General features: G+C 45.8%; 1 protein-coding gene across 3 annotated transcripts in view; it reads left to right on the top strand.

Moving 5' to 3' along the window:
* Positions 1–27,665, top strand: part of GNB2 (G protein subunit beta 2) — a 161,102-nt gene that overhangs the window by 90,504 nt on the left and 42,933 nt on the right. For all 3 annotated transcript variants that reach the window (XM_069215625.1, XM_069215626.1, XM_069215624.1), the window contains exon 3: positions 27,113–27,151. In XM_069215625.1, the coding sequence (XP_069071726.1) occupies positions 27,113–27,151 (39 nt within the window). The remainder of the gene's footprint in view (positions 1–27,112; positions 27,152–27,665) is intronic.

Raw genomic sequence — 27,665 nt, 5'->3', positions numbered from 1 at the left:
GAGTGAGGATTGCATCACTTGGCATGGTGTTTGCGTCAGAGACCCTGAAAATAAGACCGAGACAGAGGATGGCCTACCACTCCTTACAGGGCCAGAAGTTCACACCGTTTCTCAAAGATTTGGGGCAGGTAAACAACGATGACAAAGTTGCAGAAGAAGGAGAAGGTGAAACATCGAAAGGTGATCGGGAGATCATCGATGTAGGGGGGCAGGCGCTTAAGAAAAGCTAAAAGTTGGAAGTAAGATACAGGGCTCTACTCAAACGTTTGAGTCTAAAAAATGATCACACGAACACACAAGGGGAGCTTCTGGGTTGAAACACTTGCCTCCTGTAGGCAGCACTCATGAAAAGGAGTCTCACAGAGTCTTCCAGGGGACATCGCTGGAGGGAAAACTGTCAAAAGACCCACAACGACAAAGGATGGAAGGTAAAAAGAGGCATCAGTGTAAAAAATGCAAGAGTCAAGAGCCGGTCACCGAAGGTTGACGACTGAGTCATCTTCGAAAGAGGATTCAACATCGGAAAAAAAAGACCAAATGTGGACTCTTTGCAGGGAAAGAAGGAATTCGGCAAAAGCCTCAAAGAATTTGGAATTCCTCAAAAGGCTTCGATGCCAAAACACACAGCTGAGATGGCGGTCGAGGAAATACAACCTCCACCTACTCCATTACCTCAAGAAGAAGTAGAACAGCTTTTCCTTGAGGAAGGAGCAGATCCGACTGGAATGTATCCAGCTTCAGAGTAAGGTGAGTACATTGATCAACAATGGAAAGACGTAGAGGCAGACTACCCTGAAGAGGGTGTAGTGTCTTACCCATCAAAGTCCACACCTCCAGATGACTTTGGAATGTATAATCTGGTCCTAAAGAATGCATCTGGCAGATTTTAATATACAGATAAAGGAGAATAGCCATAATCATGCTTTCTGTAGGAAACATTGCTGCTAAGTCAGGAAAGCAGCCAGGTTTACCCTGCTCCCAAGCATCCACAACCAGGGGAAGGAAGCTTTTAAAGAACCGTACACTTGTAGAGCTGTGGCTCTAAGGGCTGAAAAGAAATTTAAGTATTCTTCCCAGGACTCTGCATATACAAAAGCAATGTCCCCGCTGACTCCATAATCGCATCGAGAGCCAGAAAGAGGGCCAGCGTCCCCTCAACCTCCGGTCCTCCAGTTGAAAAGGAGAGCAAAAGGATGGAACTCATGGAACGTAGAATAGAACATAGTGCTGTAATCCAATGACGCATTGCAAACTCAAATGCACTACTTAATAGACATGCTCATCAGCATTGGTAGGAAATGCGAGATGTGCTAAAACACCTCCCTAAACAGCAGAGGAAAAGGGCAGCACATGTTGCCGAAAGCAGAATAAAATATTGCTAATACATGTTTAAAATCTGCTTTAGACGTTGCAGGCACATCCAGCCACCAGATGATGGGGATCACAGTAAGGTGACACTCATGGCTATGAATTTCGGGGTTTAAGCTAGAAGTTCAGTCGAAATATCATAAACACCCACCTTCAACGAAAAACAGTTGCTGGGAAGCTCAGTGGACAAAGTCTCAACAAGCTGAAAAAGGACAACGAAACAGCAAAGTCCAGGGGCGCACAACAGTTTCGAGGTGGATTATGAAGGGGAACATTTGTGACATGACAACCAACCTCAAGAGGTAACCTACAGGCAGGGAGCCCTCATCAAAGCTTCCAGAGTGGCACCTAAACTGCCACAGATCAACAAGGCTGGCAATGTCAGCAACAGGGGCGCAGTTCATTTAGAGGAGGAATCGGAGGAACTTGACAAGCAGAGGAGGTACCACCCGCTCAAATAATTTGTAGCACAAGAAATGCAAGACTTTAACAAAAGCCATCAGTGAAATAAAAGTACACTCATTTAGACTTCCAACATGGCACAACAATCGAATCGATGGCAGGTTAAAAGACTTCCTCCAGGAGTGGAGGAAAATAACTCCAGGCAAATGGATCTTAAGCCCAATTCAATTTGCTTATTGCATAGAACTAATCAAATTCTCTCCAAGAAGGGGGCCATAGAAGAAAGTACACTCAAGAGGAAATGGCTCTGCTCCTCAAGGAGGTCAAGGAGTTATTGGACAAGCAAGCAGTAGAACTAGTCCCAAGACAGGAGACCAACAAGGGCAATTACTCCACTTATTTCTTAATTCCAAAGGTAGACGAATCGTTAAACCCGATATGAGATCTCAGGTTCATAAGCAAGTGTTCGGTGGCATGTGTAGCTGCAGATACACATGCTGTGCATAGTCCGCCGTCTGGTGTTGGGTCGGAGTGTTACAAGTTGTTTTTCTTCGAAGAAGTCTTTTCGAGTCACGAGACCGAGGGACTCCTCCCACTTCGGTTCCATTGCGCATGGGCGTCGACTCCATCTTAGATTGTTTTTTTTCCGCCATCGGGTTCGGACGCGTTCCTTTACGCTCCGTGTTTCGGGTCGGAAAGTTAGTCCGAATCAACGGAAAATTCGTCGGTATTGTTTCGTTCGGTATCGGGATAGTTAGGGCAAATCGACACCGAGCCTTAAAGAGCTCCGGTAACCCTTCAGGGTATTTTCGATCCCCCGTCGGGGCCTGGTCGGCCCGACCGCGTGCAACATCGAGACTGATGGAACGGACCCCGTTCCGATTCTGTCCTAAATGCCACAGTAAATATCCTTATACAGACCAACATTTGGTCTGTAACTTGTGCCTGTCCCCCGAGCACAAGGAAGAGTCATGTGAGGCCTGTTGCGCGTTTCGGTCGAGAAAAACGCTCAGGGACCGAAGAGCCAGGAGGTTGCAGATGGCTTCCACGCCGACAGGACAACAAGGGTTCGAGGAGGAGGAGGAAGAAGAAGAAACTTTCTCCATCCGCGAATCGGATTCCGAAGAATTCGACGTCGACGAGCAACCAACCGTGAGTAAGACGTCGAAAGAAAGATCACACGAGAAAACAGACAAAGCCCAGGGACGCCACTGCCAACAGGCCATGGCATAACCCATAAAGTAGGTGACCGTCCATCGGCACCGAAAAAGGGCGAGCTGGTGCCGAAGTCGTCCGACTCAGGTCGAGACACAGGCACGCAACACTCTCGGGACCGAGAGAGTGGTGCAGAAAAGGCTCGACACAGAGATAGCGGCACCGAAGCTGCTCGGCACAGAGATAGCGGCACCGAAGATGGTCGGCACCGAGAGGCCAAGACATCGAAAAAGAGAAAGATCTCGTCGGAGCCGAAAACAACTAAAGACACGGTTTCGGTGCCAAAACACCCGGCAACCGAACCAAAAACCAGTTCCTACTCAGAGGAACAATCACTGTCCTCCCAACTAAAAAGACACAGATTTGAGGAGGAATTACAAACTACAGAGGTAGATCACACGCAACAGCGGATCTTTATCCAAAGGGGTACAGGGAAAATCAGCACTCTTCCCCCAATCAGAAGGAAAAGGAAACTTGACTTCCAGCAACAAGACAAGCCACCACAAGCAAAGGTGGTAAAGAGGGCAACTCCACCACCCTCTCCACCACAGTCAACTCATGTATCACCGGCACAGACTCCACCACAATCACCAGCTCATACCACCATGAGCCAGGATGATCAGGCAGCATGGGACCTCTATGATGCTCCAGTATCGGACAATAGTCCAGAGTCGTACCCAACTAAACCCTCACCACCTGAGGACAGTACAGCATATGCACAGGTGGGAGCTAGGGCAGCCGAATTTCATAATGTATCTCTACATTCGGAGCCTATTGAGGACGACTTCCTCTTTAACACCCTGTCCTCCACCCACAGCCATTATCAAAGCCTTCCCATGCTCCCAGGAATGCTAAGGCACGCTAAACAGATTTTCAAGGAGCCTGTTAAAAGCAGAGCAATAACTCCAAGGGTGGAGAAAAAATACAAGGCACCGCCCATAGACCCTGCTTTTATTACATCACAACTGACACCAGATTCAGTAGTCGTAGGAGCAGCTCGTAAAAGAGCCAGCTCGCAGACATCAGGCGACGCACCACCTCCGGACAAGGAGAGCCGCAAGTTTGATGCAGCTGGGAAAAGGGTTGCAGCACAAGCTGCAAATCAGTGGCGCATCGCCAACTTGCAAGCACTCCTAGCGCGATACGACAGGGCCCATTGGGACGAGATGCAACATCTCATCGAGCACCTCCCCAAAGAATTCCAGAAACGAGCGAAACAAGTGGTTGAAGAGGGGCAAAATATCTCCAACAACCAAATACGTTCTTCTATGGATGCAGCAGATACAGCTGCAAGAACAATAAATACTGCTGTGACAATAAGGAGGCACGCATGGCTGCGCACATCTGGCTTCAAACCTGAGATACAACAGGCAGTGCTCAATATGCCGTTCAATGAACAGCAATTGTTTGGCCCAGAAGTGGACACTGCAATTGAAAAATTAAAGAAGGACACTGACACAGCCAAAGCCATGGGCACACTCTATTCCCCGCAGGGCAGAGGCACATTTGGCACATTTCGCAAAACAACTTTCAGAGGAGGGTTTCGAGGTCAAGCCACAGAAGCCAGCACCTCACAAACAAGACCTCCTACCTACCAGGGACAATATCAAAGGGGTGGCTTTCGAGGCCAATACAGAGGGGGCCAATTCCCAAGAAACCGGGGAAAGTTTCAGGGTCCCAAAACCCCTCAAAATAAACAGTGACTCACAAGTCACACAACCCCTTCACACAACACCAGTGGGGGGAAGACTAAGCCAGTTCCACAAATCATGGGAGGAAATAACAACAGACACTTGGGTCTTAGCAATTATCCAACATGGTTATTGCATAGAATTTCTCCAACTCCCTCCAAACGTCCCACCGAAAACACACAATATGTCAAAACAGCATATAGACCTTCTAGGACTAGAAGTTCAAGCATTACTGCAAAAAGAAGCAATAGAATTAGTACCAAAAACACAAAAGAACACAGGAGTTTACTCACTGTACTTTCTAATACCGAAAAAGGACAAAAGTCTGAGACCAATATTAGATCTCGGAACACTAAACACCTACATCAAATCAGACCACTTTCACATGGTCACGTTACAAGACGTAATACCACTACTGAAACAGCAAGACTACATGACAACGTTAGATCTAAAAGACGCGTATTTCCATATACCGATACATCCCTCGCACAGGAAATACCTAAGGTTCGTATTCAAAGGAATACATTACCAATTCAAAGTGTTGCCATTCGGAATAACAACAGCACCAAGAGTCTTTACAAAATGTCTAGCAGTAGTAGCTGCACATATCAGGAGGCAGCAAATACACGTGTTCCCGTACCTAGACGATTGGTTAATCAAAACCAACTCGCTAACAAAGTGTTCACACCACACAGATTATGTTATACAAACCCTTTACAAACTGGGTTTCTCCATCAACTATGCAAAGTCACACCTTTTGCCGTGTCAAACACAGCAATACTTAGGAGCGACAATCAACACAACAAAAGGGATAGCCACTCCAAGTCCACAAAGGGTTCAAAATTTTCACAAGGTGATACAAGCTATGTATCCAACACAAAAGATACACGCAAAGATGGTATTAAAACTCCTAGGCATGATGTCCTTATGCATAGCCATTGTCCCAAACGCAAGATTGCACATGCGGCCCTTACAACAGTGCCTAGCATCACAATGGTCACATGCACAGGGTCACCTTCTAGATCTGGTGTTGATAGACCGCCAAACATACATCTCGCTTCTATGGTGGAACAGTACAAATTTAAACAAAGGGCGGCCTTTCCAAGACCCAGTGCCACAATACGTGATAACAACAGATGCTTCCATGACAGGGTGGGGAGCACACCTCAATCAACACAGCATCCAAGGACAATGGGACGTACATCAAAGAAAGTTTCATATAAATCACCTAGAATTGTTAGCAGTATTTCTAGCGTTGAAAGCATTCCAACCAATGATAACCCACAAATACATTCTTGTCAAAACAGACAACATGACGACAATGTATTATTTAAACAAACGGGGGAACACACTTGACACAGTTGTGTCTCCTAACACAAAAAATATGGCATTGGGCAATTCACAACCACATTCGCCTAATAGCACAGTTTATTCCAGGGATCCAGAACCAGCTAGCAGACAATCTCTCTCGGGATCACCAACAGGTCCACGAATGGGAAATTCACCCCCAAATCCTGAACACTTACTTACAAATTTGGGGAACACCTCAAATAGATCTATTTGCAACAAAAGAAAACGCAAAATGCCAAAACTTCACATCCAGGTACCCACACCGGCAATCTCAAGGCAATGCTCTATGGATGAATTGGTCAGGGATATTTGCGTACGCTTTTCCCCCCTCTCCCTCTCCTTCCATATCTAGTAAACTGATTGAGTCAAAACAAACTCAAACTCATACTAATAGCACCAACATGGGCAAGACAACCTTGGTATACCACACTACTAGACCTGTCAGTAGTACCTCATGTCAAACTACCCAACAGGCCAGATCTGTTAACACAACACAAACAACAGATCAGGCATCCAAACCCAGCATCGCTGAATCTAGCAATTTGGCTCCTGAAATCCTAGAATTTGGACACTTGAACCTCACACAAGAGTGTATGGAGGTCATAAAACAAGCTAGAAGACCATCCACTAGACACTGCTATGCAAGTAAATGGAAAATATTTGTTTGTTACTGCCATAATAATCAAGTCCAACCATTGCATGCATCTCCAAAAGATGTAGTAGGATATTTACTACATTTACAAAAATCAAATCTAGCTTTCTCTTCCATAAAAATACATCTCGCAGAAATATCTGCTTACCTGCAGATTCCTCATTCAACTTCCCTATTTAGAATACCTGTCATTAAAGCGTTTATGGAGGGCCTAAAGAGAATTATACCACCAAGGACACCACCTGTTCCTTCATGGAACCTCAACATTGTCTTGACAAGGCTCATGGGTCCACCTTTCGAACCCATGCATTCTTGTGAAATGCAATACTTAACGTGGAAAGTTGCATTTCTCATTGCCATCACATCTCTAAGAAGAGTAAGTGAAATACAGGCGTTTACCATACAAGAACCATTTATTCAAATACACAAAAATAAGGTCGTTCTAAGAACTAATCCAAAATTCTTACCAAAGGTTATCTCACCGTTCCACTTAAACCAAACAGTGGAATTACCAGTGTTCTTCCCACAGCCAGATTCAATAGCTGAAAGAGCACTACATACATTAGAAATCAAGAGAGCGCTAATGTACTACATTGACAGGACAAAAGAAATTAGGAAGACAAAACAGCTATTTATTGCCTTCCAAAAACCTCCAAAACAAGGTATCGCCAGATGGATAGTAAAGTGCATCCAAACCTGCTATCTTAAAGCAAAGAGAGAACTGCCTATTACACCAAAGGCACACTCAACCAGAAAGAAAGGTGCTACTATGGCCTTTCTAGGAAATATTCCAAAGACCGAAATATGTAAGGCAGCAACATGGTCTACGCCTCATACATTTACTAAACACTACTGTGTAGATGTGTTATCTGCACAACAGGCCACAGTAGGTCAAGCCGTACTAAGAACTTTATTTCAAACTACTTCCACTCCTACAGGCTGAACCACTGCTTTTGGGGAGATAACTGCTTACTAGTCTATGCACAGCATGTGTATCTGCAGCTACACATGCCACCGAACGGAAAATGTCACTTACCCAGTGTACATCTGTTCGTGGCATTAGTCGCTGCAGATTCACATGCGCCCACCCTCCTCCCCGGGAGCCTGTAGCCGTTTAGAAGTAGATCTTGAACATTTGTACATATATTACATTAAACCTTCATTTTGTACATACGTATTTATTCCATTGCATGGGCACTATTGTTAGCATACACAACTCCTACCTCACCCTCTGCGGGGAAAACAATCTAAGATGGAGTCGACGCCCATGCGCAATGGAACCGAAGTGGGAGGAGTCCCTCGGTCTCGTGACTCGAAAATACTTCTTCGAAGAAAAACAACTTGTAACACTCCGACCCAACACCAGACGGCGGACTATGCACAGCATGTGAATCTGCAGCGACTAATGCCACGAACAGATGTACACTGGGTAAGTGACATTTTCCTTGTATAACCTCAAAATGACAACCTTAGAGGAAGTCATACCACAATTACAAAAAGGGGATTACATGGCAACCATAGACTTGAAGGACTTCTACTTGCACATCTCATTGTATGTGAAGCTCAAGAAATACCAAACCTTTATGGTCAGCGGAATACACCATCTGTTCAGTGTTGGCATTCGGAATGAAATCTGCTCCAATATTCACAATGCCTCGCATCAGTAGCTGCACATCTCAGAAGAATGGGAATACATGTTTATCCATACCTCGACGACTGGTTAGTAAGAGTAAAGGCATACCACAGATGCCAGCTGGACATACGATGGGTAATGAAGACACTGTACACACTAGGTTTCTCATTGAACATTGAAAAGTTCTCTACAGAGCCAGAACACGAAAAGATTTTCTTGGGGGCAAGGTTAAACAATACAAAGGAAAGCCTCCTTCCAGCAAGAAGAGAAGACAATCTCTTCTGGAAGAGATTTGCCACTACAGCAAGGGACAAGCTCTTAAAGAGAGGACAGTGTGGGGAAACTATTAGAAAACATGTCATCATGCATCCCGTTGATCCCATATTCACATGAGCCCAATCCTGGAGTGGCTTCAAAATCAGTGGTCGCAGGTAGCGGGATTTGGGAAGATCTAGTGGTTGTCACGCAGAAGACACAAGAGGAAATTGCTTTGTGGAACAGAGAACTTCACACTGGAAAGACCTTTTACACAACCAACTCCATTTGTGACAATAACCACAGATGTGCCTCTGGTTTGGGAGCCCATTTGGGACTCCTCAAAGTAAGGGAACTCTGGCGGGAACAGGATGGTACAGCACATGAACCTCCTATAACTGAAGACTGTTTTTCTAGCCCTCAAAGCATTCCAGAACCAGCTTTGGGGGAAGGCGATATTGTCTCAAACATTACAACAGCGTTTTATATCAGCAAGGAGAGAGAGGCCAAGACTAACTCACCAACTCCAGAAATGGGCAATACAAAGGAATATGGAGATTCAGGCGATATACCTACCAGGTGTCACAAAGATGCTACAGGCTGGGTCAGGGCGGTCGGTTCTGAAAAACTAAAGATGCACAAGGAGCGGCATCTGCTGGACGTTGCTGGACTGTCGTGCCAGGGGGCTGAGGGTGTTTCTTCTTTTCATCTTCTACGGGTGCAACTCTTCCGTGTCATGGTTTTCTTAGGTTGTCAAAATATGAGTTCTGGGGTGCCACCTAAATAATTTAGGGACGTCACAGGGCGTGCCAGGCGGTAGCCAATGGGCTGACCACCTTTAAGGTCACCACACCCTTCTTAAGAAAACTTCTGCTGGGAAGTGGGCATTACCCTAACCCCAGTGGCCTTATTCCTTCCAAACAAGATGGAGGAATTCAAAAAGTAGTGTCCACTTGAGCTTGTTCATCTTAGGGGTGGGACTGGCATGAAGTGGGCACACCTACTAATTTTCCCACCTGTGCTGCTGCCAAAAGTGGGGTCGGGTCATTTCCACCATCTGGAGAGGCCTGGGTCGCATACAAAACAAAGTGGCAAGGCCTTTGAAGCGCCATGCCCTGGAATGCGCATCCTGCTTGGGAGAGGTCTGCCCAGTGTGGGCTTCTGTCTCCGGCCCGTCAGAGCGCTGGCTTGTGGGGCCAGAAACGTGTCTGTGGTGGCTGAACTGGTCAGGACCAGTCATTCAGCACAGTAGTAGCTGGTAGGTTTTCAGGGGACACCTCTAAGGTGCTCTGTGTACACTTATCAATAAATCCATCACTGGACTTGGTAGTGGCTTACTATTCTGAGATGTTTAATACCAAACATCTCAGGATTCAAAGAAACTATTGTGTAGCTGGGGAACTAGTAATGACCACTGTCCAGCACATGCATTTAAAATGGCTTTCCTGTGCACTTACTATGTCTCAGAATCGACAGACATAGCAAAGGCATATATGCTCTCAGATGTGTCTGGATGCACCCGGTGTTAGGGGTGGCTTACCCCCGGCACATGCAGTGATAGGAGACCTGGCACAGTGGTGTGTGACCGGTTGCATTTTAAATTTACCCTGCTCCAAAACACGCAGCCTACAATGGCAGCACTTGTGTGAGTTTGGTGAGGTAGTCTCTGGGGTTAGCACAACTGGTGCTGCAGCCCTCAGAGCCCTCCCTTTGTACCCCAGGCTCTCAGTACCAAGGGTGCCATTTACTAAGGACTTATACTGCTTTGGCAATTGTGAAAAATAACTTTGCAGTTTTGGGGAAAGAAATATGGCACTGGGGACATGGTTAGCATGAACTAGTGCACTAACCCTCAAAGCCCCATCAGAAACCAGGCAAAAAGTGGAGGCTAACCAAGTAAAAAAAGGGTGCTTTCCTACTGTAATTGTATGTTCGATGGCATCTGTCGCTGTAGATACGCATGTTCTGCAATAGCTCGCCATCTGGTGTTGGGCCGGAGTGTTACAAGTTGTTTTTCTTCGGAGAAGTCTTTCGAGTCACGGGACCAAGTGACTCCTCCTTTTGTCTCCATTGCGCATGGGCGTCGACTCCATCTTCGATTGTTTTTTTCCCGCCATCGGGTTCGGACGTGTTCCTGTCGCTCTGAGTTTCGGAACGGAAGATTAGCTAATTTCGGAAGATTTTCGTCGGTATTGTTGCGTTCGGGATCGGCGTACTTAGATTCCACACCGCATCGAAGAGCTCCGGTGCCCTTCGGGGTAGTTTTTCGATCCTCCGTCGGGGCCTGGTCGGCCCGACCGCGTGCTGAAGAATGCCGATGGAACGGACCCCGTTCCGTTTCTGCCCCAAATGCCACAATAAATACCCCTACACAGACCAACACTTGGTCTGCAACCTGTGCCTGTCACCTGAGCACAGCGAAGACACCTGCGAGGCCTGTCGTGCGTTCCGGTCCCGAAAAACACTCCGAGACCGTCGAGCCAGAAGACTGCAGATGGCGTCCGCACCGACAGCCCAACGGGAGTTCGAGGAACAGGAAGAGGAAGGTACCTTCTCGATCCAAGACTCAGACTCCGAAGGATTCGACGATACACAAACCGTGAGTAAGACGTCGAAATCCACTCAGAGGAACATTTACAAGGCCCAGGGGACGCCACTGCCACCAGGCCATGGCTCGACCCATAAATTCGGTGACCGACCGTCGGCACCGAAAAAGGCCCAAACAGTGCCGAGATCGTCCGACTCCGGTCGAGACACCGGCACGCAGCCTTCTCGGGACCGAGAAAGTGCTGGAGACAAGCCTCGACACCGAGATGCCGGTGTGGACACGGCTCGACGCCGAGACAGCGGCACCGAAACAGATCGACGCCGAGAGGTTTCGGCCCCGAAAAAGAAAAAAGTCACCTCGGAGCCGAAAAAACACGCAGACAGGGTTTCGATGCCGAAACAAACTGCAAGCGACCCAGCTTCAGGCTCTTATACAGAAGAGCACTCGCTAACCTCCCAAATGCAAAAGCATAGGTTTGAGGAAGAGCTACAAGCAACTGATGTGGACCATACGCAAAAGCGTATATTCATACAGCAGGGGACAGGAAAAATAAGCACCCTTCCCCCCATTAGGAGAAAGAGAAGGTTGGAGTTCCAGACGGAACAGACACCACAACCAAAAGTGGTGAAAAGAGTTACCCCACCACCCTCTCCTCCGCCCGTGATTAACGTCTCACCAGCACAAACTCCATCACACTCCCCAGCTCACACCACCATGAGCCAGGGTGACCAAGATCAGGACGCATGGGACCTATACGACGCCCCAGTGTCAGATAACAGTCCGGAGGCATACCCTACAAAGCCATCTCCACCAGAAGACAGCACCGCGTATTCTCAAGTGGTGGCTAGAGCAGCACAATTTCATAACGTAAGCCTCCACTCAGAACAAGTCGAGGATGATTTCTTATTCAACACACTCTCCTCCACCCACAGCTCATACCAAAGCCTGCCTATGCTCCCTGGTATGCTCCGGCACGCAAAAGACATCTTTAAGGAGCCGGTCAAAAGTAGGGCAATCACACCAAGGGTGGAAAAAAAGTATAAGGCGCCTCCTACAGACCCGGCTTTCATCACTACACAGCTGCCACCAGACTCTGTCGTTGTAGGAGCAGCTAGGAAAAGGGCCAACTCTCACACATCTGGAGATGCACCACCCCCAGATAAAGAAAGCCGCAAGTTCGATGCAGCTGGTAAAAGAGTCGCAGCACAAGCTGCAAACCAGTGGCGCATCGCGAACTCCCAGGCACTACTTGCGCGCTATGACAGAGCCCACTGGGACGAGATGCAACATCTCATTGAACATCTGCCCAAGGACTTACAAAATAGGGCAAAACAAGTGGTTGAGGAGGGACAGACCATCTCCAACAACCAGATACGCTCCTCCATGGACGCTGCAGATACAGCTGCACGGACAATTAATACATCTGTAACTATCAGAAGGCATGCATGGCTCCGAACGTCTGGATTTAAACCAGAGATTCAACAAGCAGTTCTCAATATGCCTTTTAATGAAAAAGAACTGTTCGGTCCAGAAGTGGACACAGCGATTGAGAAACTCAAAAAAGATACGGACACTGCCAAAGCCATGGGCGCACTCTACTCCCCGCAGAGCAGAGGGAATTACAGCACATTCCGTAAAACGCCCTTTCGAGGGGGGTTTCGGGGTCAAAGCACACAAGCCAGCACCTCACAAGCCACACCGTCCAGTTACCAGGGACAGTATAGAGGAGGTTTTCGGGGACAATATAGAGGAGGGCAATTCCCTAGAAATAGAGGAAGATTTCAAAGCCCCAAAACCACTACTACTAAACAGTGACTCACATGTCACTCACCCCCTCCACACAACACCAGTGGGGGGAAGAATAGGTCATTATTACAAAGCATGGGAGGAAATCACTACAGACACTTGGGTTCTAGCAATTATCCAACATGGTTATTGCATAGAATTTCTACAATTCCCTCCAAACATACCACCAAGAGCACAAAATTTAACAACACACCATTCCAATCTCCTGGAGATAGAAGTGCAGGCACTATTGCAAAAGAATGCAATCGAATTAGTGCCAAACACACAAATAAACACAGGAGTTTACTCACTGTACTTTCTGATACCAAAGAAGGACAAAACACTGAGACCAATCCTAGACCTCAGAGTAGTGAACACTTTCATCAAATCAGACCACTTCCACATGGTCACACTACAAGAAGTATTGCCATTGCTAAAACTACACGACTACATGGCAACTTTAGACCTCAAGGATGCTTATTTCCATATACCAATACACCCATCGCACAGGAAATACCTAAGGTTTGTATTCAAAGGAATACATTACCAATTCAAGGTACTGCCTTTCGGATTAACAACCGCACCAAGAGTCTTTACCAAATGTCTAGCCGTAGTCGCTGCACACATAAGAAGGCAGCAAATACATGTGTTCCCATATTTGGACGACTCGCTAATCAAGGCCCATTCGTTCATACAGTGCTCAAATCACACAAATCAGATCATACAAACCCTCTTCAAACTCGGGTTCACCGTCAACTTTACAAAATCCAACATTCTGCCGCGCAAGGTACAACAATACCTAGGAGCCATAATAGACACATCAAAAGGAGTGGCCACTCCAAGTCCACAAAGAATTCTAAATTTCAACACCATCATACAACGCATGTATCCAACACAAAAGATACAAGCAAAGATGGTATTACAACTCCTAGGCATGATGTCTTCATGCATAGCCATTGTCCCAAACGCAAGACTGCACATGAGGCCCTTACAACAATGCCTAGCATCACAGTGGTCTCAAGCACAGGGTCACCTTCTAGATCTGGTGTTAATAGACCGCCAAACTTACCTCTCGCTTCTGTGGTGGAACAACATAAATTTAAACAAGGGGCGGCCTTTCCAAGACCCAGTGCCACAATACGTAATAACAACAGATGCTTCCATGACAGGGTGGGGAGCACACCTCGATCAACACAGCATACAAGGACAATGGAACGTACATCAAACAAGACTGCATATCAATCACCTAGAACTTCTAGCAGTTTTTCAAGCACTAAAAGCTTTCCAACCAATAATAGTTCACAAATACATTCTCGTCAAAACAGACAACATGACAACAATGTATTATCTAAACAAGCAGGGGGGGACGCACTCCACGCAGTTAAGCCTGCTAGCACAAAAGATTTGGCATTGGGCAATTCACAACCAAATTCGCCTAATAGCACAGTTTATACCAGGGATCCAAAATCAACTCGCAGACAATCTCTCTCGAGATCACCAACAGGTCCACGAATGGGAAATTCACCCCCAAATTCTGAACACTTATTTCAAACTCTGGGGAACACCTCAGATAGACTTGTTTGCGACAAGGGAGAACGCAAAATGCCAAAACTTCGCATCCAGATACCCACACAAACAATCCCAAGGCAATGCCCTATGGATGAACTGGTCAGGGATATTTGCTTATGCTTTTCCTCCTCTCCCTCTCCTTCCTTACCTGGTAAACAAACTCAGTCAAAGCAAACTCAAACTCATATTAATAGCACCAACTTGGGCAAGGCAACCCTGGTACACAACGCTGCTAGACCTATCAGTGGTACCCTGCATCAAATTGCCCAACAGGCCAGATCTGTTGACACAGCACAACCAAAAGATCAGACACCCAGATCCAGCATCGCTGAATCTAGCAATCTGGCTCCTGAAATCCTAGAATTCGGGCACTTACAACTTACCCAAGAATGTATGGAAGTCATAAAACAAGCCAGAAGGCCATCCACCAGGCACTGCTATGCAAGTAAATGGAAGAGGTTTGTTTGCTACTGCCATATTAATCAAATACAACCATTACATACAACTCCAGAACATGTAGTGGGTTACTTGCTTCACTTACAAAAATCTAACCTAGCTTTCTCTTCCATTAAAATACACCTTGCAGCAATATCTGCATACCTGCAGACTACCTATTCAACTTCCCTATATAAGATACCAGTCATTAAAGCATTCATGGAGGGCCTTAGGAGAATTATACCACCAAGAACACTACCTGTTCCTTCATGGAACCTAAATGTTGTCCTAACTAGACTTATGGGTCCACCTTTTGAACCCATGCACTCCTGCGACATACAGTTCCTAACCTGGAAGGTGGCATTTCTCATCGCCATTACTTCCCTAAGAAGAGTAAGCGAGATTCAGGCGTTTACAATACAGGAACCTTTTATACAACTACACAAAAATAAAGTCGTCCTAAGGACCAATCCTAAATTTTTGCCAAAGGTTATTTCACCGTTCCATCTAAATCAAACAGTGGAACTTCCAGTGTTCTTTCCACAGCCAGATACCGTAGCTGAAAGGGCACTACATACATTAGATGTCAAAAGAGCATTGATGTATTACATTGACAGAACAAAAAACATCAGAAAGACTAAACAACTCTTTATTGCATTTCAAAAACCTCATGCAGGAAACCCAATTTCAAAACAAGGTATAGCCAGATGGATAGTTAAATGCATCCAAATCTGCTACCTTAAAGCTAAACGACAGCTGCCCATTACACCAAGGGCACACTCAACCAGAAAGAAAGGTGCTACCATGGCCTTTCTAGGAAACATCCCAATGCAAGAAATATGTAAGGCAGCCACATGGTCTACGCCTCACACATTCACCAAGCACTACTGTGTAGACGTGTTATCCGCACAACAAGCCACAGTAGGTCAAGCCGTATTAAGAACATTATTTCAGACTACTTCCACTCCTACAGGCTGATCCACCGCTTTTGGGGAAATAACTGCTTACTAGTCTATGCAGAACATGCGTATCTACAGCGACAGATGCCATCGAACTGAAAATGTCACTTACCCAGTGTACATCTGTTCGTGGCATCAGTCGCAGTAGATTCGCATGTGCCCACCCGCCTCCCCGGGAGCCTGTAGCAGTTTGGAAGTTACCTTCAATTATTTATATATGTATCATCTCAACCTTAAATAGGTGCATACTTAGTCACTCCATTGCATGGGCACTATTACTACAATTCAACTCCTACCTCACCCTCTGCGGGGAAAAACAAACTAAGATGGAGTCGACGCCCATGCGCAATGGAGACAAAAGGAGGAGTCACTCGGTCCCGTGACTCGAAAGACTTCTTCGAAGAAAAACAACTTGTAACACTCCGGCCCTACACCAGATGGCGAGCTATTGCAGAACATGCGAATCTACTGCGACTGATGCCACGAACAGATGTACACTGGGTAAGTGACATTTTCATTACATAGCGCTTACTAACCCTGATGAGGCGTCCAAGTGCTTTTTGTTGAATAGCACGCTACTCCAGAATACAAAAGGATTAGTGGTGGTATAGTATAGGGAAATATGAGATTAGTCTTGGTAGGTATGAGTTAATTTGAGCGGAGGACATGCAAGTGTTAGCTGGATTGAACAGAACAATGGAGGGATAGAAGATGGAAGAATCCAGGAGTGTTAATTGGGATATCATAATGTTAAGGAGAGATGGTGGAGGGAAGAGTCTGAAGCAAGGGATTGGGGAGATCATAGTAGTAAAATAGGGTTTGGGATGAATCAAAGGAGACACAAATGAGGGCGCATACTTGAAGGTTCCTCTAGCAGCACTAGGCATACACACAGAGATAGATAGGAAGAGGTTTCCTCACAGCGCCTGCAGTAAAGAGATTCCTAGAAGGAGCAAAAAAGAACACTCCACTGAGAGAATGCCAGCACCCACATGGAACCTAAATGTGGTACAAATTCAACTCATGATAAGACCTTTTGAGGCATTGCTCAAGGCTACTTTGAAGATGCTAACTTTAAAAACGGCTTTTTTAGTAGCCATTACCTCAATACTCAGAATGAGTTATAAGCAGTCGCAATACAGGAACCACATTTTCAACGTCACAAGGACAGAATTGTCATGAGCAATGATCCACAGTTCCTACCAAAGGTGGTGTCACCATTTCATATCAAAGTATACAGATACCAAGCTTTATTCAAAATCCAAAGATCCACGCTGAAAGAACTTTGCATACATTGGACGCTAGATGTTCAATCATGTACTAAATTGAAAAGACAAAGCCTTTGCAGAAAACGTCAACCACTTTTTGTGTTACTTACCAATAGCTATTTGGGTAAACCAGTGACTAAGAACACAAGAGCAAGATGGACTGCACAAACAATTCAGTTGTGCCATAGAAATGCGGAAGAAACCTTGCTGAGGGCACCAAAGTGCACACTACGCTGAAGAAAGGAGCAGCCATCGCTTTAGAAATACTCCACTACAGGAAATCTGCATGGCAGCTACATGGTCATTAGTACACACTTTCACAAGACATTATTCTATTGACATTATTCTATTGATACCAAAATGAGCAGAGAACCCAAATAGGTCAGAGGATACTACAACATCTAATAACAAACCAATGCCCATCTTCAACCCAACCACCACAGGAGTAAAACCACTTTAAATTCAGTGCACAGCTTGTGAATCCAGAAAAGGTTCACGCTGCACAATGTAAAGTTTCTTACCTGAAGGTGTAGTTTGGCAGCTTGAAGAAATTTCTCGATTCACAAGCAGCCCATCCACCTCCACCGAGAGATGGAAGAAAGAGCAACCCGAGAAATGCTGAGAGATGTGTGTCTGAATTCTAAGTATTTAAAAAATTGCACCTTTAGATGTCTGAATTATTCTTGAAGTTTTACAAAGGTCTTTAAGATGTTGTGCAGTTACCTTACTCAAAAGTGAATAATGTTACTCTGTCCCATCTCTCAATCCATTAAAGTGGACACCTGTGGAAGTAGTGTTAACGCCTATGTGGTTTGCTTCCTTTGCAGCTACACAGGTTTCATTTGCATCATTCCAAACTTGGAAGACAGTTTTTTTTTTTTTTTTTTAATATTATACTTTCTTGTATTTTTAGTAATAGATTAAGGCAGATAAAACATTTCAGCAGCTTTAGGAGTCCATTCATATTTGTGGCACGCAGCAGAATTAAAAATTGCAAGAATACATACATTGGGTAGACAGTACTTTTCAATATCCATTTGTCCTAATCTATTTGCATCCTGAGGTACAGCTTGTCATGAACGGTAGGTCAACATAAGTTTAATTTTACGCTTCATCTCTGCTTGTTCTATAAAAGGCCTCAATTTTTGTATTTTTTTTTTTTTTTACACTTTTTTATGGGTGCTCCCTACTTGAGTATACCACTCAATTCCTCCACCATAAAATAGTTTGTTGCCTCTTTCCAGTCCAGCGTAGTCAGAATGGTTGCAGATCTGCGTTTTCTAGCAGTATCTTAGCCACACATAGTCCCAACGTGCAGAATAATACTTTGTGTCTCTACGTCTACTTGGTTATGTGTACCGAGGATAACCTATTGCTTACTGGATTCAATTTCTGTGTCTAGCATCTTCCCAAATTCAGTAATAATGTGTTTCCAATTAAGCTGCCAGTTATTACAGCTCAAAACTGTGAGTAAGTTTAGTCTTCCAGCCCACACCTCGGACTCATTGGTGCCTGGGCTTGTCTTTTTATACAGATTAGTTCTATTGTAGTGTATTCTGTGAAGTATTTTGAACAGAATCAGTTGAAGCCTGGATTTTAGTTCTACCTCTCTTTAGTGCATCAGTGCGGCTTCACACTCTGTGTGCCCTATCATTCCCAGTTCCTCCTCTAACTTCTTAGACCTTTTAGCCCTTTAGGTTTGTTGCTGATGATAGACTTATAGATAGCTGTGACTGTGTTAGTGCACAACCCTTCCATCAACACCCTTTGCAGGGGAGTGTATTCTGGTGCATCTGACCATTCAGCCTCTTCTGCCCCTAAATCATGTCTAAGTTGTGTATATTTGTAGGCACGAGTTGATGGCAAATCGTGTTCTCTTAAATGAGCAAAAGATTTATTCTCTTCCAGGGGATCCTCATCAATAGTCATAAACATTGAATATTCCCGCCCTCGTGCGGGGACCCCGGAGCATACATAAAATACACACATATAAAGTATGAAAAATGCACGAAAAATATATATAGCATTTTTAGTAGACAAATTTTCATACTAAACTCATATAGGCGTGTGTAAAACAGCAATGCAGACTATAATCATAAACAAGCTAAAATGCTTTATTTCTATGGAGTTTTTTTTATTTTTTTATTTAACAGTACTTTTCAAAATTACATTCTGAGAAAAACCCTTTCCAAAGCCCCATAACTGGGACTAGTGAAAGAAGCAGTAGCAACATCAGAGAAAAGGAGCAAAAAACTACATTGAAAACAATGGAGCATTCTTAGCCAATAGGCTGCATGCAGGTTAACACAGGAGAACCATAAAAATTCTGGCACCGTGCCTTTAAGATCCTGAGCACCTCCAGTATCCCACCATGCCTCAGGGGTGAAGGAGAGGTGACAGTTGGTTCACAGTTAGGTCAGTTCTTTTTTCCGGCTTCTTCTGAGAGGGTCCTGGAGCTTTGAGCTCTCAGTTTTTCTGAGTTTTTCTTAGAAAAATACTTCAGAACAGCATTTTTTCTGCTGTCACTCGACATCTAACACCTTTGTCTGAGTCAAGACACTTTTTTTCTGACTGAAAAATGCCTTCTCTTTTTATGAAGTGCCCTTCCTGTGGGAAGAAGGCCCAGTCAGATCCACACACTCTCTGCATTGTGTGTTTGCCTCAGAGTCACTGCCCTGGCACTTGCAGACACTGCAAGAACATGTCAAAAAGGACTCTGAAGGACAGGGAGAAGATCAGACTTCATGGTCTTCATGAGAGGCAGAAGACATCGTCCTCTTCGCTTCCCCGGGCAGCCATCAAGCCAGTCTCAGGAGAGACAGGCTAGATGGACGTCAGCAGGTAGGAAGGTACCTGTTTGTTCCCCGTCGACGTCCTCGCTGCCACCGTCACACCGCCATAGGTCGACGGCGACCCGACCGACGTCGAAGGGACATGGCCACCACAGGGGTAGATCTCCGTCGACGGCAACTCACCGATCGACGGCAAGGAAACCGACGTTGAAATCGCCTCAATGGCGAGAGCGGAGACATCCGCCGTCGACGGCCCATCTCTCGACGGCGAGGCACATGATGTCAAGCAGGTCGCAGTCAAGGGATCGCCGGTCACCGTCCAGGCATTCGACGTTGAGGCCAGAACAACCCACGTCACTCCCTTCGACGTCGTTGCAGTTGTCGACATCGACACAGGTTTTACCTGTCTCGAAAGGAGAAGAGCGTTGGCTTCCGCCGGCGGATAAGGCCACTCCAACATCCATAAGGAGTGGCTCATCTGGGCGGTCGAGAGCTATATCGTCTGGGCATGTCTCGCCCATCAACTTGTCGCCGAGGTGGTTGGAGAACCTTAATAGAACGACTGCCTCCCCGGACTCGCAGTACTCAAGGATGTACTCTCCTTCGGCCTCTCTCCCGAGAACACCATCGCCAACAGTGCGGGCAGGACGGGCTCGTTCTGCGTCTCACCTGTCGCCCACGAGGCTTTGACGCGCTGCTACAGCATCTCGGAGCAGGTCACGATCACAGAGACGATCTAGATCACGGTCACACCATCGTAGAAGGTCTCCTTCTTGGTCATCGTCGGGGTCCTCAGTAAGAGAGTACTCTCCGACCTTAACGGATTCTCCACCAGCTAGAGTTTCCCCGGTGGACGATATCACAACCTTTAACGAGGTGCTTCTCAGGGGGGCACAAAAACTAAATATAGTGGTCCCGGACCCTTTGACCTCCTCATCCGTGATCTTTGAAACCCTGCAACATAGAGCGGTTTCAAAGAAATTGCTACCGCTAGTGCCTGGTCTTCTACAACCAACCATGGACACCTTTTTAGCACCAGCCACCCTCAGATCAGCTCCTGCTAGGATCTTGAAGAAATATAAGGCACCTGAGCAAGATCCTTTGTTTCTCAGGACTGATCCACCGCCGGACTCAGTCATATTGGCCGCAGCCCGGAAGACGCACTCGGTGGCATCATCCTCCACGGTTCCACCGGATAAAGAGAGTAGGCACCTCGACTCTCTGGGAAGGAAGATGTGTGGCACGGCGGCTTCCATGATGAAGGTCTCCAGCGCTTCCGCACTCCTAGGCAGATATGACCGCTCCCTCTGGGACTCACTGAGCAGGTTCACAGAGAAATTGCCTAGGGAGGACAGGCAGTATTTTCAGGAGGGGTGTCTGGTCTCCAATCAGGTCATCAGTGCAGCAGCAGATGGGGCAGACTCAGCTGCACATGGTTACGCGCATGGGGTCTGTGCAAGAAGGTCTTCCTGGCTGAGACTGACAGGATTGAAGCAGGAAGCGCAGCAGCGTATCCTAAACCTTCCGTTCAACGGAAACTCGCTTTTTGGTACACATACAGATGAGGAGATGGCGCCTATGAAGACGGAAGTGGACACCATGAGACCAGTGGGGCTAGAGAGAAAAAAGGACTTCAGGCGAAGGTATAGACCTTACGACAGGCGCCCTTTTCAGCAGAGGGTTCAAACCCCTCCTTGGTACCAGATGCCACAACAGAGACAAGGGCGCCCACTTTTCCAATCTCTCAAGACCACGAGAGACCGAGGGTCAAGCAGACCACAGCAGTACACACCCAAAGCTCCGGCAAAGCAATGAGGACTCGCTTCCCTTAACACCGTGCACCAACTCCGGTGGTGGGAAGTATCACAGCATTCATTCACGAGTGGCGTGCAATAACAAAAGACAAATGGGTGCTCAACATTGTAGAGAATGGGTACTCTCTTCTTTTCCACCAACCTCTTCCTCACTTGCCACCAACCAAATGCAATCCAGCTCACATGAGCCTATTACGCAAAGAGGCTCATGCCCTTTTACGGAAAATGGCAATAGAAAAAGTCCCAGTCGCGCACAGAGGGAAGGGAGTATACTCCCGCTATTTTCTGGTAGCAAAAAAAGGTTGAGAAGGAGCTTTCAGACCAATTCTTGACTTACGACTCCTGAACAAGTACATAAAAAAGCAAAAGTTCAGGATGCTGGCTCTCCACCAGATTTTCCCTCCGCTACATCGAGGAGACTGGATGTGCTCCATAGACCTGCAAGACGCGTACTTTCATATCCCGATCATTCCCAAACATTCCCAAACATCGGAAATTCCTACGCTTCCGGATAGCCTCCCAGCACTATCAGTTCAAGGTGCTTCCATTCGGCCTGAAATCTGCCCCTCACGTTTTCTCAAAATGCGTAGCATTGGTAGTGGCACATCTAAGGAAGCAAAAAATCTTCATTTACCCATACCTAGACGACTGGCTACTGAAAGCCTCCTCTCAGGAGCAGGCAAGAAGCCATCGGGACATTGTGCTCAGTGTTTTCAGGTCTCTAGGTCTACAAGTCAACTACCAAAAGTCCACCCTGATTCCAACGCAAGATCTCCACTGCCTGGGAGCAATACTGTCAGGTGACATCTCTACTGGGCTCCATGGCCTCGTGCATTTTCATTGTCCGGAATGCCAGGCTACATATGAGGCCTCTTCAAGAGGCGCTAGAAAACAACTGGAACCAGAGCACAGGCCGCTGGGAGGACAGAATGCGTCTTCCGATAGGAGCACGACAATCTTTACGATGGTGGATGCACAGACATCACCTGTCAGTAGGAGCTCCTTTTCACCAGTTAATCCCAACCGACACTCTGGTAACGGATGCGTCGCTTCAGGGATGGGGAGCTCATCTGGGTTCCCTTCAAGCTCAGGGCCTGTGGTCCGAAACGAAAGAGAGTACCACATCAACCTGCTGGAGCTCAGAGCAGTCCATCTGGCTCTCAAGCCTTTTGCTCCATCGATTCAGGGGAAATCTCTTCTAGTGCAAACGGACAATACGACGACAATGTATTATCTGAACAGACCAGGGGGAACGAGATCCCTGCTCCTATCTCGGGAGTTTCAGGCCATCTGGCATTGGCTCTTAGCGAGAGGAATGTCGCTCACAGCAGTTCACCTACCAGGGCAACAAAATGTGGAGGCGGACTTCCTGAGCAGAAATCTCGAGGACGCCCACGATTGGGTCCTTCACGACGAGGTCGTCGAAGACATCTTCGCTCAATGGAGTCCGCCTCAATTGGATCTCTTCGCAGACGAGGTAAATTGAGAAGGCATCTGTTCTTGCTTCATTCCAGTCAGACATTTTTTGTTGTTCTTCAACTCTCTAAGTGGTTCGACTTTCTCAGTGTAATTTTGGCATAAAACTCAGTTATTGGGGAAAAAAAACCAAAAAAGCGAACAATTGCTCTTTGGTGGCGGGAATTGGGCTTCAAAATACCTTTGACATGACTGTCTTGGCCTCATACCTGACCCACTTATGAGATGTTCCAAATACTCTACTTCATTTTCATTTTTAGTGCCTATCCTTTTTCTAATAGCCTGCAGGACTTTAATGAGGTCCTTTTAATGTTCTTCAGTGTTAAACTCATATACTAAAATACCATCCTGGAAGGAAATTGCCCTAGGTACTCCTTCAAGTGTTTCCTTCATTAAATGCTGGAAAGCTGAGGCAGCACTGGATAGACCAAAATGAATCGTACAATAACTGAATAATGCTTGGTACCCGCCAGAGTTGTGACTATTTCATGTAGATTTGGAAGAGAATTGGCTTCTACTAAGATAGCATTATTGATGCTGGGTATGTCAATGCAGATTCTCAATTCCCCAGATGTTTTCACTGAAATAGCAATGGGGGACACCCGAGGTGATGATACTCCTGACTCAGTTATGCCTTCGTCGCAGAAATCGTTTAGTATCATTTTAAGTTTCTTTGTATACGCAAATAGTAAATTTCTGTCTGTCTTAATAGTACTGCATCGCTTTTCAGTGCTATGCAATGTTTAAAACTTTTAAATCCAGCTAGATTTCTTCTGAAAACTCCATTATATTTCTTTTCCAATTGCAACATAAACTCACTTGTGTTGAATTCACACACACTGCTCTTCCATTCGTCAACTACATAGACTGGAGGATTTAACTTAGGATGTAGTCTAATGCCCATGTCCACTTGATAGGGCCCTGCCAACAGTGAGCACCCCTTTCGTGCTACATACACTTTTCCTTGGGTACTACAACCAAAGAAATTCAAACTTGCCCAAAATATCCTGGTAAATCAATTTTATGTCCTCTAAAACCCCCTGGAGAGACATCAGGTGGCTTTAATCATGTAACAGGCCCTGATTTATCCAAATTAAAATCACACATTTATAGCACGCAAATGATGGTTTCTTGGCCCCTTATTGTTTTAAACAGCATTTTGTTTTAATATTTAATTGTTTTGTAACAACATGGATCTCACCACTGGTTGAACCCCAACCCCTTATCTGTTGTGCAAATTTTACTGAATGTTCTGCTGCTTTGGCAGTCTCAGTGGCTGCATCAGGTGATATGACAGTGCTAGCCTACAGCCTTTCCTGGACTTTCTTACTATTGGTTTTCATCAGAATCTGATCTTTTAATACCTGCTTATAATAAATTTGATCAAAATCACAGGTTGATGCAAGTGACCCTAACTTTGAACCATAGTCCTCTATAGGTTAATTGACGTTCAAACTCAGATCTCTCTATAACCACGTTTGTTTTTTGTTCTCCATATCTCATGTACATTTGTTTTGAAGCGTACTGGTAGACATTCAGATCACTCCCTTTAAATGAAACTGGTAAATTTGTGTACTCTTGTAACCCAAACCCACCTAAACAATGCTTTAATAGAGGCAGCTTTCTTTCAGGTCTACAATCACCTTCCACATAAGCAATTAACACTGTTTCATAACTTTCCCAATCCAGGGGAGGTTCTGCAGTTGCTTGCAGAAACCCAGGAGGTGGTACAATACTTGACATGCTTAATTAATATAAATAAGGGCTTGAATAATGTGATTAGCAACAATTTTCCACTGTTAGTGACTGCATATCTACTACAATGTCTGTTTAAAAAAAAAAAAAAAAAAAAGATAATAAATGCAGTCATCATACAGCCTCGACCAAGGTACTATTTCAGTTTGTCAGAAATGCACATCACCATGAACAGCTTCGGTGTGTGCACAACTGAGCTTATATGCGCCTTCACCTGTGTGCGCATCACTGTGAACACACTCAATAAAAAAAATCACTTGCCTGTGTGCATCACTGTCAATGTGTTACTTAAATTAGAAGCGTCACATTTGCTTCCACCTTGTAAATACCCTGGAGCGACCCTGCTCTGAAACGGCCTCCACGTTGTGTTGGTGCCTGGCCGTATGACGACACGCCACTTTCAAGACGCTTTACAGTAGAACGCCCTTGCGCTGCTGCCAGCCGCCGACTCCTTCAGGTCACGCATGCGCATCTCGCGCCAGGATGCTGCTGCTTGTTGGTGCACGAACATGTTTCTGCTACACTTGCAGAGCCATTCACAGGCTCAGGTGAAGCCCAGACTGCGAGTGCGTCTCGCAACGACTCTCCCTCGTTGTCGAGCAACAAAACAAGTTGAAGTGATATCCTACATCAGTTTCTCTCTGACCCAAATTTGGCCCGGGTCAACGGCCGTGGTTACCCATCCTCCTCACCAGTGTTAAGGGGATGTAATGGGTTACGCAGTGAAGAATGAGTCCACACGTTGATGCTTCAAATAGTTAATCCTCAGTCAACATGCCACGGGTACAGCCCCCAGTACATGAATGCCGTTAAAGCTCCATCCCCGCTCTTTGTCTTGCTCGCACACACCTAATTCATGTGACATTAAACAACCCCCCAACAGTTCAAATAGCAGCGTGTATTATTTTACATGTATAAACCGCCAGCAGTTCAGAGAACATGCAACATTTACTTGGTGTGTTGCTTTTCAGCTTCATCATTAAAAGCAACGCATGCTTTCACGAATGTTCTTGTGCTTTTCTCACTCTATCTCGCTTTCCACCTCCTATGGTCTCACTCCCTCTCCCACATTGTCTTCTCCTGTAGAGTGTCACATCTTCAGCTTTCGCTCGGTCTCCTCTCCATTAATTGGCTTTTCTTTAATTCAGACAGTGGGTGTGGTTGCTGAATAAGTCTCCTTTTTGACAACACCCTACACGGTCTATTTTTTTCCTAGCTTTTCTTCCCTGGTGCCATTGCACTGTCCTTTGTTCACCCTTTGAATAAACTACGTGCTTCTGATCAGGACACCTGAGCACTGTTGGTTTTAAGTGGCAGGCTATCACTTTGTGTACGAGGCTCATTGTGTCCTTATTAGGCAAGTGTTCAGACTGTTTTCTTTGCTTTGGTTCCTGCCAGTCACTTGACTCCCACGAATGGCGCCGTGTTGTAGTCCTGAAGACTGCTGCATGCCCAGAAGGATGTTGGACGTGGTTCTCTGGGTTTGGCTCAGTTCCTTCCATCCGTTCCTGTCGCAGTTGGGCAAGCCCTGACAAGAGCTCCGGGACATTGTTCCGGCCTGTAAGATTCCTAAAAGACTGCATCCTCTACCTGACTTAAAAAGGAAGCTTTCGTGTATGGCGCGAGCAGGCCTGTGTGTTTACCAGTGTTGGCCACCGTCTTATTGGCAAACAGATTTGACTGTGAAGACTAGGATTCCCATCTTGGAAAACCCACTCTTAAAACACCCTTTTGAGCACAGTGACTTAGAGCGCACGGAAAGGAAATCGGTGCTTCTAGGTCAACTGTAGTCACTTTGCTGAGAGCATGCTGAGTTACGTCTTAGGAAGGGGAATTATTTGTAAGTTTATCATTGATGTTCTGTAGCACACAGTTTTCATCAGCATGTCTTTGCTGTAGAGTGAGTAACTTGTGGCATGCTATGTTCTGAAGAATGTATTATCTGTGGATAAGAAATATTAATTATGCATCCTGTGAATGTTCATAGCTGAAGTGTGCTTTGGCTACTCTGGGGCGTTGAGAGAAATTAGCCTGAGGCATTGGGGATGCTCTGAAATGTGGGTTCTGCTACTGCTTTAGTTCTGCGTTTGCACAAAGACTGCATTTCCGTAAAACCTGCTTTACCTTGCCCTCCTTTTCTTGCAGGATGCCAGGAAAGCATGTGGGGACTCCACGCTGACCCAGGTAAGTTCTCTGAAGTTGCAAGTCCGCTACAGAGGACATCCAGTGCTTGGTGATCTCTGAACCAGTGAGTGCACTGCTTGACGACGGTGTTAAATGGTGTTCATCCTGGGCAATGCTGAATGCCCTGTATTCCAAGTATTCACAGCTGTGAAATGGGACCACACGGAGCGCTTCCTCTGGACACACAAGTTTATGCTTCTCTAATGTAAAAATGAACATCTTCGGTATCGCCTGATTCCTTGTGGGATTCATAGTTGTGGAAGTAAATCTAGTTAGGGAGGAAAGTAGTAGGCCCCTTGGCTTGATATATTTTGCATGTTCTCGGTCCTGTGATAGCAATGAATGTTGTAAGGTATGTTTTGCCACCTTGTAAAGTACAATTTGTCAAGCAGATGACTAATAATGGATGCGGGTCTAATCTGAACGTTGCAGATCAGGGTATTGCAACATTACTGACCTTGAGCCAGTGTGAGCACCAGATGACGTCTGTAATAACGTAGGTGCTGAGGGTTAC

Source organism: Pleurodeles waltl, chromosome 12, assembly GCF_031143425.1.
Source record: "Pleurodeles waltl isolate 20211129_DDA chromosome 12, aPleWal1.hap1.20221129, whole genome shotgun sequence".
In the NCBI taxonomy this organism is placed as follows: domain Eukaryota; kingdom Metazoa; phylum Chordata; class Amphibia; order Caudata; family Salamandridae; genus Pleurodeles; species Pleurodeles waltl.
This window is presented reverse-complemented; position numbering and strand designations above follow the sequence as displayed.